This window comes from Pogonomyrmex barbatus, unplaced genomic scaffold (genome assembly GCF_055798465.1).
Source record: "Pogonomyrmex barbatus isolate J1 unplaced genomic scaffold, ASM5579846v1 scaffold4, whole genome shotgun sequence".
NCBI classification, from domain to species: Eukaryota; Metazoa; Arthropoda; class Insecta; order Hymenoptera; family Formicidae; genus Pogonomyrmex; species Pogonomyrmex barbatus.
Window position 1 is genome coordinate 11,056,509 of NW_028297138.1, and position 13,741 is coordinate 11,070,249.

Genomic DNA, 13,741 nt, shown 5'->3' on the forward strand with positions numbered 1-13,741 from the left:
TTAAAACACACGCGACAATCAGTTTCCTTTGACAAAGTCCTTTTTTAGGGTTTCTTTTTTTTTTCGAACTGCAAAGATCGATGGAAACACAGCCTTTATTTCCAAGATATATAGTGTAATCATAAAATAAATTTAAATTATTGGTATATAGAGTGCGATATATACCTTTCGCGTGTGTACATATAAAGCGAGAAGGAATAGATAGGTAGATTTCGAGCGCTGATAGCTGGATGGCTCGTTAATCTCTATGTGGCCTTTGTTCCGATACATTGACAAAAAAAAAATAAGATACATCTGTCGGACGTGTAGTAAAATGCGCGTGACGCGTTGGTCGTTCGAGGTATGTACAAATATCGTGTCGGGATCGTGTTCCTCTCTACATAAATGTATACATATAAACGTGTTATTTACATCGTATTTGGTACTATATCATTTGGTAACATAAAGTGCACGAGTGTCTTTTCGCAAAGTAAGAACGTAGCAAGCGAGTATACGTTCCACATAAAATTCACCGCTTGTCGTATCAAATTCCTTAATATAAATCGCGTCGCACAGAATACCCCGAGACTACCGAATACCGTCTTTCTTCTTTTTTCTAGAAATTACTTAGCATTATTGACTCGAAATACTTCGGTGTTAATAAATGGATGAGATCAACCGAACGACAATTTCGATTGATTTCGAACGAGTATAGAATTTTAATTCAGTCTCAGATTTTACAAGAATCTAGAATTTTTTTGTTGAGAAATCATCTTCGAATCGATCATGATTCACAAGCGACATTCAGTGGTCTCGGGACATCACGTACATATTCCAACGCAATATGCACATATGTGATGTAGTGATGATGATGATTTGTACAATTGTACGCTGGAAAATGCCGTTGCAAAACTATATGAATTTTTTTCTCCTTTTAAGAGTTAATACTAAGGAACAATCTTCGTTAAAGTACACCAGTCTCGCAACAGATTCGACCGAGTACTGTTCCCATGCAAATGGATGCAGATATTAGCTACGTATTAATGGCATTACTACTATCCAGCGAGTTTGCGATCGCTTCTTCAGATTCCCCGATGGATGGATTATTGTTTAGTCCAGCCTCGGCTGTGTTATAGCCTGAAAACGAGCAGGCAGGTGCGCTTCTGGCTTGGTTCACTATCGTGGCCTCAGGCAGAAGTGACGTACGCTCCGTCGCGCTTCCCCAAGCTTGCTGATATGCACCGCGTCCACGTATTCTGCGACTCAAGGATGATCCAACAACGCCCAAGTGCTCCTTTATGTCATTATGCACATCGGAAACATCCCACATTGCTCTGAAAATAATTATGTGTAAGCACAGATATAAATTAATGAAATTGAAAAAGATGCTTTACCCTTCAACTTAAAAGTGATTTATAGATATTTATTTTACCTAAATGCGTCCCACCACGCTTGACCCTGCGCCAAATTGACAAATGGTTTGTAGGAGAAGCTATAATGATGAGCTACCGCCGCTAAAAACATTTCTATACAAATTAGGAAATCCTGCAATTTGGACGATATATTCCTGATGTCATCTGAATCATCCGTATCAAAAATACTCGATATGACGTCAAAATACACCAGAAGAGCTATTATCACTCCTTGACTGTAATCCAAGAACATAATATATTAAAAATCTAATATATTAAAAATCTTCTAAATACATTTTTTCTCCTGGCCTTGCAGTGATACTTACAAGAACGAGAAAAACACTACCGCTTTGATGCATAAAAATTTTCCGATTGGCTTCATTGGCTTCAAGGCCTCTACATTGGCACGGTAAAAGAGTACCAAACAGTACATGGCAACGAATTGCGACAAATTGTTTAGAGCAATCATGTATGGAAAAGCGACGTCACCTTTAAATTCACCTTCCCCATAAACTCCATTCAGTTCGCATATACTATAAAAGTATAGAAATATATATTTAAATGTCGTAATGAATGGAATATTCATTAGAGATATTTTTGCCAATAAATTTCTCACAATGATACTAAAGTTGATATAGGCCTGACAGCTGTGTATTGTAAAATTCCATGCTTGCACATATGTACAAATTCTCTGCCCATTTCCCAGTCGGGCAGACAACACAGAGGGAACATGTGGTGTACTTGAGGAGAGATCTCCAGTCTGTGCTCCAGTTGGTGGTCAGCATCCAGATAGGCCAGTAGGTACATCATGAAATTATATATCACATAAGCCTCGTAACATTCTCTCAAGCTGTCCACATATATGCTGCCTTCAGGATACACCAGACCTAACCACTAGGCAGATGGAAAATGTTCATTAAACAACTGAGTAAATATTTACACACTTTTGGCGATACGTAAGAAGGACTTGTAATTTTTTCTTACAGCATTCACTGCATAGATGGGTACCATCCATAATATTCTGAAAAATAAAATAATTTTTATATTTAATATTACATAAAAAGCAAGATTAAATTATATCGAGATTAAATTTAATATAAATTTTCTTAGCAAGGAATAGCCTACCTTATTATATATTTTTGTAATCTAGGCTGTGTGTAATATATCATGTGCTGGACAATTTCATAGAAGGCAATGGGCAACGCCAGTAGAACAAAAGCGCCACCCACCAGTGCACCCTGATCCTGCTTCTTGAAGCCATGCTTGATGGAATTGACTAGCAAGATTGGTACGAGTACAATAATAAGCAATGCGTACAAGCAGGTCAATACAGGTAATATCCATAATCTCCATCGCCGGCAGATTGAAGCCATCACTCCACTTGAATGCTTCAGACACCGTCACATCATAATTTTGGAATGCAACCAGGCCTGATTCTGAAAATGCGAACAATCACTAAAGACTGGACTTTGTACTAATAGTAGAAATCATAGATTAAAATCAAAGTCCTCTCTACTGTATATTCTCGACAAATTATAAAAATGATTGTAAGCAAAGCAGTATGCTAACAAAAAACGAATAGAATCTGCTTTCGTAATCCTTTAAGAATTATAATGGATTTTAAATTGCATTTAAATAGATACTTTAAATAACATGACACGGTTTTTTAATTTTTGTAATCAATCTATCATATTCTGTCTACAAATTCTGTTACATTTCCATTGACATTCTGTTAAAGTTCGTAATAAACACTGCAAGATCTGATTTTGACACTCGGCTACCAGGAAAGAAAGTGTAGTATAAATTGCATTAGGCCAGAAAGCGAAGATTTCCTGTTACAAAATCACGTATCGTTTCTCTACAACTACAATGTTTACTTGTCGAAAAAAATACGCTAAGCCTCTTCAACGTTTCTCCTTTCACGTTCGTTTATCACGTTTCTTGTCCGTAACCCCGTAGTGCGTAAAGCTCAACAAAAATCTCTGCGCACTACCGCGATGGACGAAAGAGAGAGAGAGAGAGACGACAAGAGAGAAAAGAGAAGGGAAAAAAAGAGTGAGGTAAGACGCCTCGTGCGACCTCGGCGGGGGAAATGAATCAGCTGAGTGACAGCGTAGGTGTATGGGCTTTCTCTTAACCCTTCAGTCCGCGTCGTCCCGAGTATGACGCGCATAGCGGATTCGCTTACTATTTCGCAACGACGGCGACGACGAGGACGACGAATCGGCGTCCCGTCGGCGCCCGAGTGCCGTAAACGTCACCGGTCGAGGTGCCTCGCCGGCTCGAACGCGGCCGCGTCGAAACGCCAAGGAGCCACACACACGCACGTCGTCAGCGCGGGTATGCTAATTTGACATTTTGCGACATTTTGCACGGCCATTGGAAAACCGGAAGGTCGCTCTCCCTTCTTTCCCTTGCTCCTCCCACTCTCCCCATCGTTTTCGGCGGAGCGGGTGCAGGGAAAGGGGGAGAAAATCATCACCTACGATCAGGGTCGCCAAAGTGCGAGTGAGAAATACCCCGGAAAGTTGCGCGCATCATCGCGTTGCCTCCACGGCGAATAGAAAGATTCAGGGTGAGAACAAAGGGGGACGAAGAGAACTTGTTCTCTGTGAGAGAGTGCTGGTAAATCTTGTCGGATTATCAGGTAAAATCGTGTCGTTCAAACGACGAGTTCGGAATGTACCGTCGTCGTCGTCGTCGTCGTCGTGCGCACGTTGGTCCACCCTGTGCGGGCGGTGTGGGAGGGGTACTTCCGGTCTAATGGCGTCAGGAGCCAAGCACTGTTGTCACATTTTGCTCTACAGTGTTTCAATATTTCGCTTTGTTTATGTCGCTCGTGGCCCACGGGGCGAAGACGAGGAATCCGGCCGGGCGCGCAGATTACGCTAAGTGGAGGTAAGAGCATCCGTAATTTCCTATGCGCGACGCATATTAAGGCGTGGACCAAGATTTTCCTGAATCTGATCCGGGTGCAGTGACCTTGGTCTCTCCTGTCAGCCCTCAAGTGTGGCACCCGCGGCAAATTCAAACTACGTCGGCGCATGCACTATATCATGACATTCAATCGTGCAAAAAATCTTCGTGTCATGTATTTTTCTTTTCTTCATTCAGAATGTAAAGGCTAAAAGACATTATCTCGTTACTGGCAGAACTCATCGGTGTTGATAAGAAAAGATATCGTTTAATCTCGCCGATGCATTGTCTCGTTAATCATAGTGATCTTCGTACCAACGAGCACTTCTGATGAAAGAATGAGACATGTATTAGATTTGAAAAGTCGAATGTATCGAGAGTACTAAGTTGCTATTACCACATAAGAAATGATAAGTCGTCATGCAACAACAAAAATTTATCGATAATTGAATTTTATATATGTTACAATTAATTCCATTTTAGCTTTTAACCATTTTTAATTATAGTTTTCAAGAAAATTAATTCTGTCAATTTTGCTTTGTTTAAGATCCAAGAATTTGATGTCCATAGATCGGTAGAAGCTTGGAAGATAGATAGTAGACATTGTATCCAGAATACTCAACTATGGAAGTTACAACAGAGGAGGCACAAGCTGTGCTTCTAGAAGGAATAGAGAATGCACAGTATATCACTATTCAGAGAGCTGATGGGGAATCTCTGGGCAAGGGAGTACCATTGCTGACTTTGAATGGTGAATTGATCCCAGATGGCATGGTCGTGGACATGATGTCCAGTGTCGGCACGGATTATGGCACGGGTACACAATATTACGAGGCGGATGACTTGTTGCCACACGAATTAACAGAGGTTGTAATATGCGACTTAACACTTGTGCAACTGTATATTTATTACCTTGCGCATAGAATGTAAATTGTGTGATACAGGATGACCGTAGACTCGCCGCGGCCCTGGTCGCGGTGCAGCTGCAGCATCAACAGCAGCAGAAGCAGCAACTCCACATCCAATCTCAACATGAGGACCCGACTCTGCCGGATGTTTCTCATCTTGAGACCTTAGCACCAGTGAATTCGTATTCCATACAAGCAGTACCAGAACCGAATGCCGCTCCATCTGTGTATCCATCTCTACAACCCTTCAAAAGAATTCCGCAGAATGTGAAGCAGGAGTTTATCAATGTTAAAAGTGAATATGATGTTGAGGTTTCCACGGAGAGTAGCGAGGATGCCACATCGGCATCTGGACCCAAGAGAACTCTTCCACACAAGAAAAGGATACCACGTAAACTAAAGCAACAACAGACAAAAAGGAATACAACGCGGAAAGATAGCAGCAAATTGAATCAGGAGAATGCAGCAGCTGAATCGACTAGCGAAATTCAGGCTAATATTTTCAAGTGCGAGTTGTGTAGTTCTCAATTTTACAGTCAGTTGAAATTTTTTGAGCACCTAAAGGTATAGCAATCATGTTACAGTCAGCAACAATTAGACTTTTTTAATGCATATGTATTTAAAAAAAAATTGATTTACAGAAACATTATGAACCGGTGAAACAAGAGACGCGAACAGCTCAAGCAACAAATACTAACATTTCGATATCAGCGCCAGAAACAGTACAGGCTCTAGAAAATACCGTAATCGAAGAATTTAGTGAACCTGAGGACTTAATGGAGGGTATTCGAGGCGTAGGTAGGAGAGGATATCTTAAAATTAAACTTTCTAAAATTTTACAATATAAACAATTGTGATTGATTTCTTTTATTCATAGTGGAAGAAACTGGTGCGCATATCGACGATGATACAGACTCTCCTCTACCCAACACAAACACCGGCTCGAATTTGTGGATCGACGTCACAGAACAAGTACAACAAAGGGACCAACAAATAAGACCACCAGTTGTTAATGAAAATAAAAGCCCTGACGAGAAAGCAAAGACTGATATTCCACAGACAGCCAAGAAAAAGAAAACGTCGAAAACACGAAAGTCAAGTTCGTATAAGTCAAGTTCATGTTTTTCCAGAATCCAGAACTAAAGATGGAAAGATTAAAAAAAATGATATTCTCTTTCAGCTGACGAATTAACATGTCCTCTGTGCAATCGTTCATTCCACCATAAAAATAGCTTAGTTTATCATATGCGATCTCACAGTGGAGAGCGGCCGCATCAGTGCGATATCTGCAGTAAACGGTTCTTCGCTGCCAGCGCATTGAAGGTAAATATCAATGCGATTTTTGCAGAAGATATAAGTTTATTTTGTTAATATATTATATAATGTAATTTTTTATTTTGTTGTGAATAACAGGTACACAAAAGACTTCACAGCGGTGATAAGCCATACAAATGCGAACAATGTGGACGACATTTTCGGCAATGGGGCGACTTAAAATACCATTCGACGAGTATTCATTCAGAGCACAAGCAGTATCAGTGTGAATATTGCGCCAAGGAGTTTGCTCGGAAATACTCATTGATAGTTCATAGGCGTATCCATACTGGTGAAAAGAACTATCGCTGTGAGTACTGCAACAAAACGTTTCGCGCAAGCAGCTATTTGCAGAATCATCGTCGTATACATACCGGCGAGAAGCCGCATGCGTGCTCAGTGTGCGGCAAACCGTTCCGAGTGCGAAGTGATATGAAGAGACATATGCATACGCACTCCCGAGCGAAGACGAATGACAAACAGTCACTGAACAGAATCTTGACGGGAAAGAACGCGGAGGAAGTGATGGAAGGCGACGACAAAAGAGCGCAAGCAAAAACGATTCAGGATCTCGTGAGGGATTTGAAATTGGAAGCCGAAGCAACGGGAGTCGTAGAGATTGTTCCGCCGGATGATAATCCGGAAAGCATTTTGCCACACGCAGGTGCACAAAATCTAGAATATACCGTAACGTCTGCGGCAGACACAGTAAATGCGGATCGTGATCCTCTAGAAGCCGTAGTGCGAACGACTGATAATATGTAAGTAGCATAAATTGGATATTATTTTTTTAATAGCGAAAATTTTTTAATGGCGAGGAATCTTTTGTAATTTGTTGTATTTTTACAGGCAACCGTATTTTTTTATGTAATCTTGGAAGTCTCACGAAAAGAAAATATATTTCGCTGTACAACAAGATTGATCATTGGAATACCAACACTCAGATGGTTTGTAATACAAAGAAACAAAATTGGGGCTTTTAAGAAAAGCATATATATTCAAAGCGATTGTAATGTCATCTTGGAATGAAAGTTTCGTGCATGAGTTCGTAGGTGAGACTTAAAGAGCATTGTTTATTCAAAAATAAACAGCCAGAAACAAATCTCTGATGTCAATCTCAAATCAAGTAAATTGCATAAATTGTTAATACACTGCCTATGAATAATGCGTAATAATGTTTAGTAATGTTTTGCATATTTTTAAGAGAGAGTAAATGAATCATGATTTCCAAAATTTAATAGAGGATTAGACTGTTTTGCAAATAAAAGCCCCAAGAAAAAAGAAAAAAGAAAAAAAAGGTAAAAAAACATGTGTATGTACATATTGATATACATATATACATTTATATATATAATATACATGTATATATACATATATATGTATATATACACGCAATTATACTGTAATTAATACTAATCACAACTGTACATTTTTAAGTTTAGGATTGTACAATTGTATAATGTACAATTTTGCAAAATATATATATATATATATATATATATATATATTGCGGATTGTCGTTAAAAAATATATTTTTTACTTGAATGTGTTTATAGAAATATATTGGTCCACTTCATTTTCACTCTCCGAACATTTAAATTGCTGCGGGTATCAGAGTCGGCATGCTTGTGTCGGTTTTACCGATGAAAACTTGCAGGATAGTAGCTAAATCTCTGGATTCAAGGGCTTCTTTTAACTTTGCTGTAGCTTCCTTGCCACTGATCCTGTTACACAAACAGCATTATTAGAATTAAGAATTAATTAATTAATTATATCACGATAAAAATTCTATCTTTACCTTCGAGATCGTTTTGCTCGTTCCCAATCTACATATAAATCGGTAATGATAGCGTGCAATCTATTTAGGATTTCGGTGTCTTTTGCCATAAATGATCTGATCTCCGTTTCTTTCTCCAACAACTTTTGATATTCGGAACATAAATTCTCTTTCGGATTGGATTCGAGTTCCCACTCTTCAAGAGCGTCCAGAATTTTTATCTTTTGAATTAACTCGGAGGCTGCGTTCAATCGTGGAAGAATCAATTCCAAAACTCTAGATATACTTCCTTCCGCTACTTCTGTGGAATATATAATTTATGTTTATTATTGTTTTGTGGTTTCGAAAAAAAACATAAAAATGATCAATAATTACCGCAAAATACATCTAACTTTATCTTTCGTTTCGTCGCTTCTTTCGTTAAAATGTCCCTGAGAATTATGATGCTGGATATGTTCTCGCCAAGAAAAAGTGCGCTGCCTTTCCTACGATTTATTAAAAATTTAATGACGAATGTGTAGATTTAGCTTTATGTTATAATCTTACTTGTATTTGCATTTGAGAACCGTCCCAATGAAGGATGAGATGTACACTAAAACAGCTTCGCCCTCGCGAATATGAGGTCTCTCGGGCACGTCTGGTAACGCTAAAGAAAGCCACGCATGCATCTGAAAAGAAAATCCAAGAAGAACATATCCCATTGATTCTATTGCGAGAAAGCGTTTCTTGCAATGGAATAAAGAAGCATACCTCAGCGATCGTGAAGTTGCCATTCAATTTCAATTCATTAAACGGACCACTAGACTGCATGGCATCATTATCTTCGTGCTGCCTGACGTGTAGAGACAAGGCGTAAATAGGAACCAAGATTTTACGACAGCGTTTCGGTTGTACCTGAGAATTATTATGGAAATTAACAACATGAGCTTATCCGGAATTCGGGAAGTAAGACGACGTAAAATACCTGGGATGTTACGTAGATCTGTAAGGTACCCGGCTGACCTTCGATGGATCTCAGTCGCATTTCTAGACGATTCGTATTGATCTGTTTACGAATGATTAAGAGATCTTCTAGATGTATCATTAAAATTCAAAAATATTATATTATTTCAGGGAATCGTGCATATTTACTTGACATCGATAAGTAGCAAGGACGAAATTGCCCTCTCTAGGATCGCAAGCGGATAGGCTGACTACCGCACTATTGTTTTCTGTCTCCAACAGATCAATAGGCGTATCCGATTGTATTAAGATATTGTCGATCGACGCGTCCAACTCTACGGACAAGGAATATGAAGCGTCTTCTTTATGCAACATCATCCTGCGATTTTAATTATAATTTTAATCAGGCTTGATCAGGACCTATAATATAGAAATAATTTTGCCATAGTTACTTGTGATTCACTGATAGAATCGAAGATGCTAAGGGATCCGGCATGAAATTAGCTGATTCCTTTTCCTCATTGATCTTTTCCTGCAGTTGTTGTATTTCCAGCTTCAGTCTGGCCAACCCGATGTCACTCTGTCCAGCTTCTAATAAACCAGGAGGACTAGTAGTCAGGCCGAATATTCGGCCTGAGTAAGTCGTAACGAGGACCTCGGGATAATTGGCGACGCCGATTATCCCGCCCACGACTGTACTGATACTTTCGCCGGCATTCTGCAAAGATTTATCTCTATGTTAATACAATTTAATTCGAAAATATTTGGATAAGATAATGATCACTCACGTAGTGATAACGCAGGGTGGATGATACGTCCTCATCGGGGAATGTATACACCTCGACGACTCCGTCTTGTCGACCAACGAGAATGTCTATGCCGTCTTGTAACTCATGTGTATCCAACGACGTGATCCCTGAACCAGTCGAAGTTAGCAGCCAAGTGATTCGAAGAGTTTTGTTACCTTGGAGGATCAGCAGTCCGACTTTACCGTCCACGGTGCCGACTAACACGCGGTCTCTCGAATATATCTCTCCTTCCCTGAGGCGAGGCCAATGATATAAAATAATATAATTTACTTGAAACACTACGCGGTGAGAATGCAGATCAATGATACCTATATACAGAAAGCACCATAGGTGTGCTCGGCAATCTCAAGACTGTCGGACTTCTTGTGCCATACAAAACGCGTACCTGAAGAATAGACATACTTGAATACATTTATATGTTTTTTTCACTGAAGAGAGAGAGGTGAAGATATCAATAGCAATTTTCAAATATAGAAGCAGAAATCGGGTAATCGATTACTGTTTTGTTAAAAGTAAATTAATTAATTAGTATTATCGTGTTTCTAACTTTTAAAATAATGCTTTTAGAATCCTTGAGTCACGTTTAATATGAAATTGAGGCGAGACCTTACCGCGCAATCCGCACAGGCGAGAATAGCGTACACCACGTTGCCATCCCCGGGCAAGAGCACGACGTCGTGCAACGTTTCCCCGGCCAGATATGAATCAGCATCTTTGCAGTCTCTGTATCTGTGATAAAGATCGCGTGCGCATGCCGCGAGATCGGGACCGAGGACATACCTACGTGAGACATTTCATGATAATAAAAAAAGCGCGATAATAAGGAATTGTGAAATACGTGAAGTCGAAGATATCACATTGTGCAGCTGAATGTGAGCTTACATCGCGGAAATCGGATCTATAAGGCTGGTATCGAACTCTAAGAACAGTTTGCCCTTTCTTGTGTATCCCTTCACGGAGCTGCCGTATGCAATGAAGATCTTATCCCTCAACATACCTATCGAGCCACCAAGGACCATTTTGTGAATCTTTGGGCCGGGCAAGGATTTAAACGACAATTGCAGCTCTCCTTTTTTCATACCTGTTGCAAGAAAGAAATATTTCGTATATTTTTCAGGCGCTTTCGAGAATTCATCTTAAGCGAAATATCTTGAAAATAATTGCGTCAAAGAACCTTTTACTAAGAGCGATGTCATCGTTAAAATCTGCAAATTAATTTTTAACTATCAAAGTTGAAAAAGTTAGTTTAAATTTTTAAGTACGTTAAATTAAAATTGTTTACAAAATTAATTCAGTCCCATTAAAAGTTGCACGTGAGAAAAGAAACTTAGTTAAAAGTTATATTAAATTAAAGTAAATTAAAAATTAATTTTAAGAAGCATTATTTACATTGAACTATAAAAGTTGCATTAATTTTTCAGCATCAATAAGTTTATTTTTTTTTTTATTTTTGATTATGATTATCACACGATTTATGTTCAGCTTTTATTAATTTTTTTATGTCGTCATTTAAGATTATTATTAATTATTCTTAATCATTGTTTCATTGCGTTGCATAAAATGCGAAAAAATACATACCATAAATGTGAAGCACGCCATCGTGATCGGCAACGGCGAATTTTTGCGGTTGCTTCGTCGGTTCATTAGGTGGAAATATGATAGTCGTGCCACGTGAGGTAACTCCCACTGTCGTATAATCAATTCTTGACAGCGCCAACGTCATCGTGGATTCGATCAATCAATTGATCTTTAATTATCTCATCGACGAGTCCGTCGATTCAATCAGATTGCCATCGTTCATCGAATTGCCGCAAAAAAAGGAAAACAAATCAACGTCTTCGTCTCGCAATTTCGAAGTCTTGGCACGAAATGACGAGTGCCGGAGCGACGACACGTCATGATCAATTTAACCATGACAACGCGCGGCATAACAAATCGCAAATTGCAATAAAAATTAGGACATCCGTCGAAAAAGACATTACGCCCTTCAGCGATTTTATTTTTATTTTGCTTATTATTATTTTTATTTTTTTTTTTTTTATATAATCCGAATTCGAATAATTATTGATTCCGTGCGCATTCGAATCGAATTTCAAATTGATTTGAATCTGAAAATTGAGAAATCTCGATATCTCGATAAGAGTTACGAGAGCGAGGCTGCCTTTTAAAAGACGGAAGTAAAAAGTGTCAAGGCGCTTGTTGACATTTAGTCATCAATAAACATTGTAACGCATTTTGAAGTCGCGCGATCTATTGTTATTCTTCAAGCATGATACTTCAGCGACCAGAGAGACTACCTTAAGTAATCGGGAATTTCTAAACTGAAACGGCAATCTGAAGAAACATAACCTAACTATGAGCAGCAAGACTAATAATGCAGGTGAATATATCATTAATTGTCTATTCAATGAATCGGATTAGTTTTTAAATGTTATTATTTTGTGACGTCTGTATACGTATTGGAAATATTCGCTTAGGAGAGATAGATCCCGTGCAGGAACAGCTGACTGGCCGAGTGCGGGAGGTTGGAAACTATGCGATCTGGAGTCTGTCCAGCTGCAAGCCAGGATTTGGCGTGGATCAGCTGCGCGACGATATCACGGAAACGTACTGGCAATCGGACGGGCAGCTGCCTCATTTGGTAAACATACAGTTCAAGAGGAAGACAACTATTCGTGACATATGCATCTATACAGATTATAAGCTGGATGAGAGCTACACGCCCAACAGGTAGATATGCTTTTTCTCTCAGAAAATAATATAAAAATATTAGATAAACGTAAATTGGAAGTCATCCGAAGCAGGAAGAGAAAAAAGGAATAAGAATAAATAAACGTAAATATTAAAATAAGTATTTTCATATGCTGATACAGGAAGATATTATATAATTATAATTGCCACTTTTGAATCAGTGTTTTATCAAGGATTGATTTTCCAGAATAGGAAAAAAAAGAAATATTGGACACAGTTGTTTGCTTTCTTCATCGGCATATTTAATATTCTTGTTAATATGCTCTTGAAAATAAAATCTGTTGTTAAAGATTCCTTGCCCAAATTGGAAAAACTATCAAAATTGTTATTTCTATTATTTGTCATTTATTATTTAGTTCGAAAGAAAATTATTAACATTCCGAGTGATCAATCAAAGATTATTTCCATTTGAACATTGAAGATTTGTTTAAAAAATTGAAATGGCAACTGTGATCAAATGATCACTATTTATTGTTATTAACATTCTGATCGATTTTCAGGATAAGCATCCGAGCTGGGACCAATTTCAATGATCTACAAGAAGTGGAAGTGATGGATTTAAATGAACCAAGTGGATGGATAGTGATTCCTATTAAAAACATTAATGATCGGCCCATTAGAACATTCATGATTCAAATAGCAGTCATCAGCAATCATCAGAATGGCAGAGATACTCATATGAGACAGATTAAGATCCACAGTCCTGCACAAGACATTCTTGGCCCACCAGCGCCTTACATCCCAGGACAATTTCTTACTAATGAATTTTTACGCTATGCCACTATTAGATAAGATTTGTAAATTAAATTCCTTAATACATATTATTAAATAAGATTTGTAAATTAAACGCCATAAAATATACTTATATTTAAAATATAATTTTATTATTAAAATTAGATTCAGAACAAAACAGACTTTTCTATCTTCAATCGT

The 13,741-nt window shown here is 38.4% G+C and overlaps 4 protein-coding genes across 9 annotated transcripts; 2 read left to right on the forward strand and 2 right to left on the reverse strand.

The window, feature by feature from the left end:
* Positions 1 to 77: 77 nt before the first annotated feature.
* On the reverse strand, positions 78 to 3,721 carry LOC105433014 (transmembrane protein 184C). 3 transcript variants are annotated; one of them, XM_011648080.3, is made up of 7 exons: positions 3,580 to 3,721; positions 2,517 to 2,827; positions 2,376 to 2,412; positions 2,008 to 2,285; positions 1,718 to 1,924; positions 1,412 to 1,627; positions 78 to 1,313 (listed from the first exon to the last, which is right to left on the reverse strand). In XM_011648080.3, exons 2-7 carry the CDS (start codon positions 2,762 to 2,764, stop codon positions 1,013 to 1,015), a joined length of 1,287 nt encoding a protein of 428 aa, XP_011646382.1. In that variant the 5' UTR covers positions 2,765 to 2,827; positions 3,580 to 3,721; the 3' UTR covers positions 78 to 1,012. The 3 variants fall into 3 exon arrangements, with proteins under 3 accessions (XP_011646382.1, XP_011646380.1, XP_088937244.1); XM_011648078.3 differs by lacking the exon at positions 3,580 to 3,721 and adding an exon at positions 3,269 to 3,512; XM_089081118.1 differs by lacking the exon at positions 3,580 to 3,721 and adding an exon at positions 3,173 to 3,512.
* On the forward strand, positions 3,589 to 7,499 carry LOC105433016 (uncharacterized). 3 transcript variants are annotated; one of them, XM_025219800.2, is made up of 8 exons: positions 3,589 to 3,731; positions 4,855 to 5,174; positions 5,231 to 5,779; positions 5,857 to 6,013; positions 6,093 to 6,314; positions 6,396 to 6,538; positions 6,629 to 7,290; positions 7,379 to 7,499. In XM_025219800.2, exons 2-8 carry the CDS (start codon positions 4,932 to 4,934, stop codon positions 7,398 to 7,400), a joined length of 1,998 nt encoding a protein of 665 aa, XP_025075585.1. In that variant the 5' UTR covers positions 3,589 to 3,731; positions 4,855 to 4,931; the 3' UTR covers positions 7,401 to 7,499. The 3 variants fall into 3 exon arrangements, with proteins under 3 accessions (XP_025075585.1, XP_088937233.1, XP_088937234.1); XM_089081107.1 differs by lacking the exon at positions 3,589 to 3,731 and adding an exon at positions 4,137 to 4,289; XM_089081108.1 differs by lacking the exon at positions 3,589 to 3,731 and adding an exon at positions 4,137 to 4,289 and having other exon boundaries at positions 5,252 to 5,779.
* Positions 7,500 to 8,074: 575 nt separating this feature from the next.
* LOC105433011 (BBSome complex member BBS7) lies at positions 8,075 to 11,780 on the reverse strand. Its single transcript, XM_025219799.2, has 13 exons — positions 11,636 to 11,780; positions 10,940 to 11,138; positions 10,669 to 10,837; positions 10,366 to 10,442; positions 10,037 to 10,289; positions 9,701 to 9,966; positions 9,438 to 9,627; positions 9,271 to 9,351; positions 9,057 to 9,200; positions 8,853 to 8,974; positions 8,682 to 8,791; positions 8,328 to 8,607; positions 8,075 to 8,253 (listed from the first exon to the last, which is right to left on the reverse strand). Exons 1-13 carry the CDS (start codon positions 11,778 to 11,780, stop codon positions 8,124 to 8,126), a joined length of 2,166 nt encoding a protein of 721 aa, XP_025075584.2. The 3' UTR covers positions 8,075 to 8,123.
* A 513-nt stretch (positions 11,781 to 12,293) lies between these two features.
* Positions 12,294 to 13,718, forward strand: APC10 (anaphase-promoting complex subunit 10). 2 transcript variants are annotated; one of them, XM_089081130.1, is made up of 3 exons: positions 12,294 to 12,437; positions 12,544 to 12,787; positions 13,309 to 13,718. In XM_089081130.1, the coding sequence occupies exons 1-3, from the start codon at positions 12,413 to 12,415 to the stop codon at positions 13,598 to 13,600; spliced, it is 561 nt and encodes a 186-aa protein (XP_088937256.1). In that variant the 5' UTR covers positions 12,294 to 12,412; the 3' UTR covers positions 13,601 to 13,718. The 2 variants fall into 2 exon arrangements, with proteins under 2 accessions (XP_088937256.1, XP_011646377.1); XM_011648075.3 differs by having other exon boundaries at positions 12,298 to 12,437; positions 12,535 to 12,787.
* Positions 13,719 to 13,741: the final 23 nt, after the last annotated feature.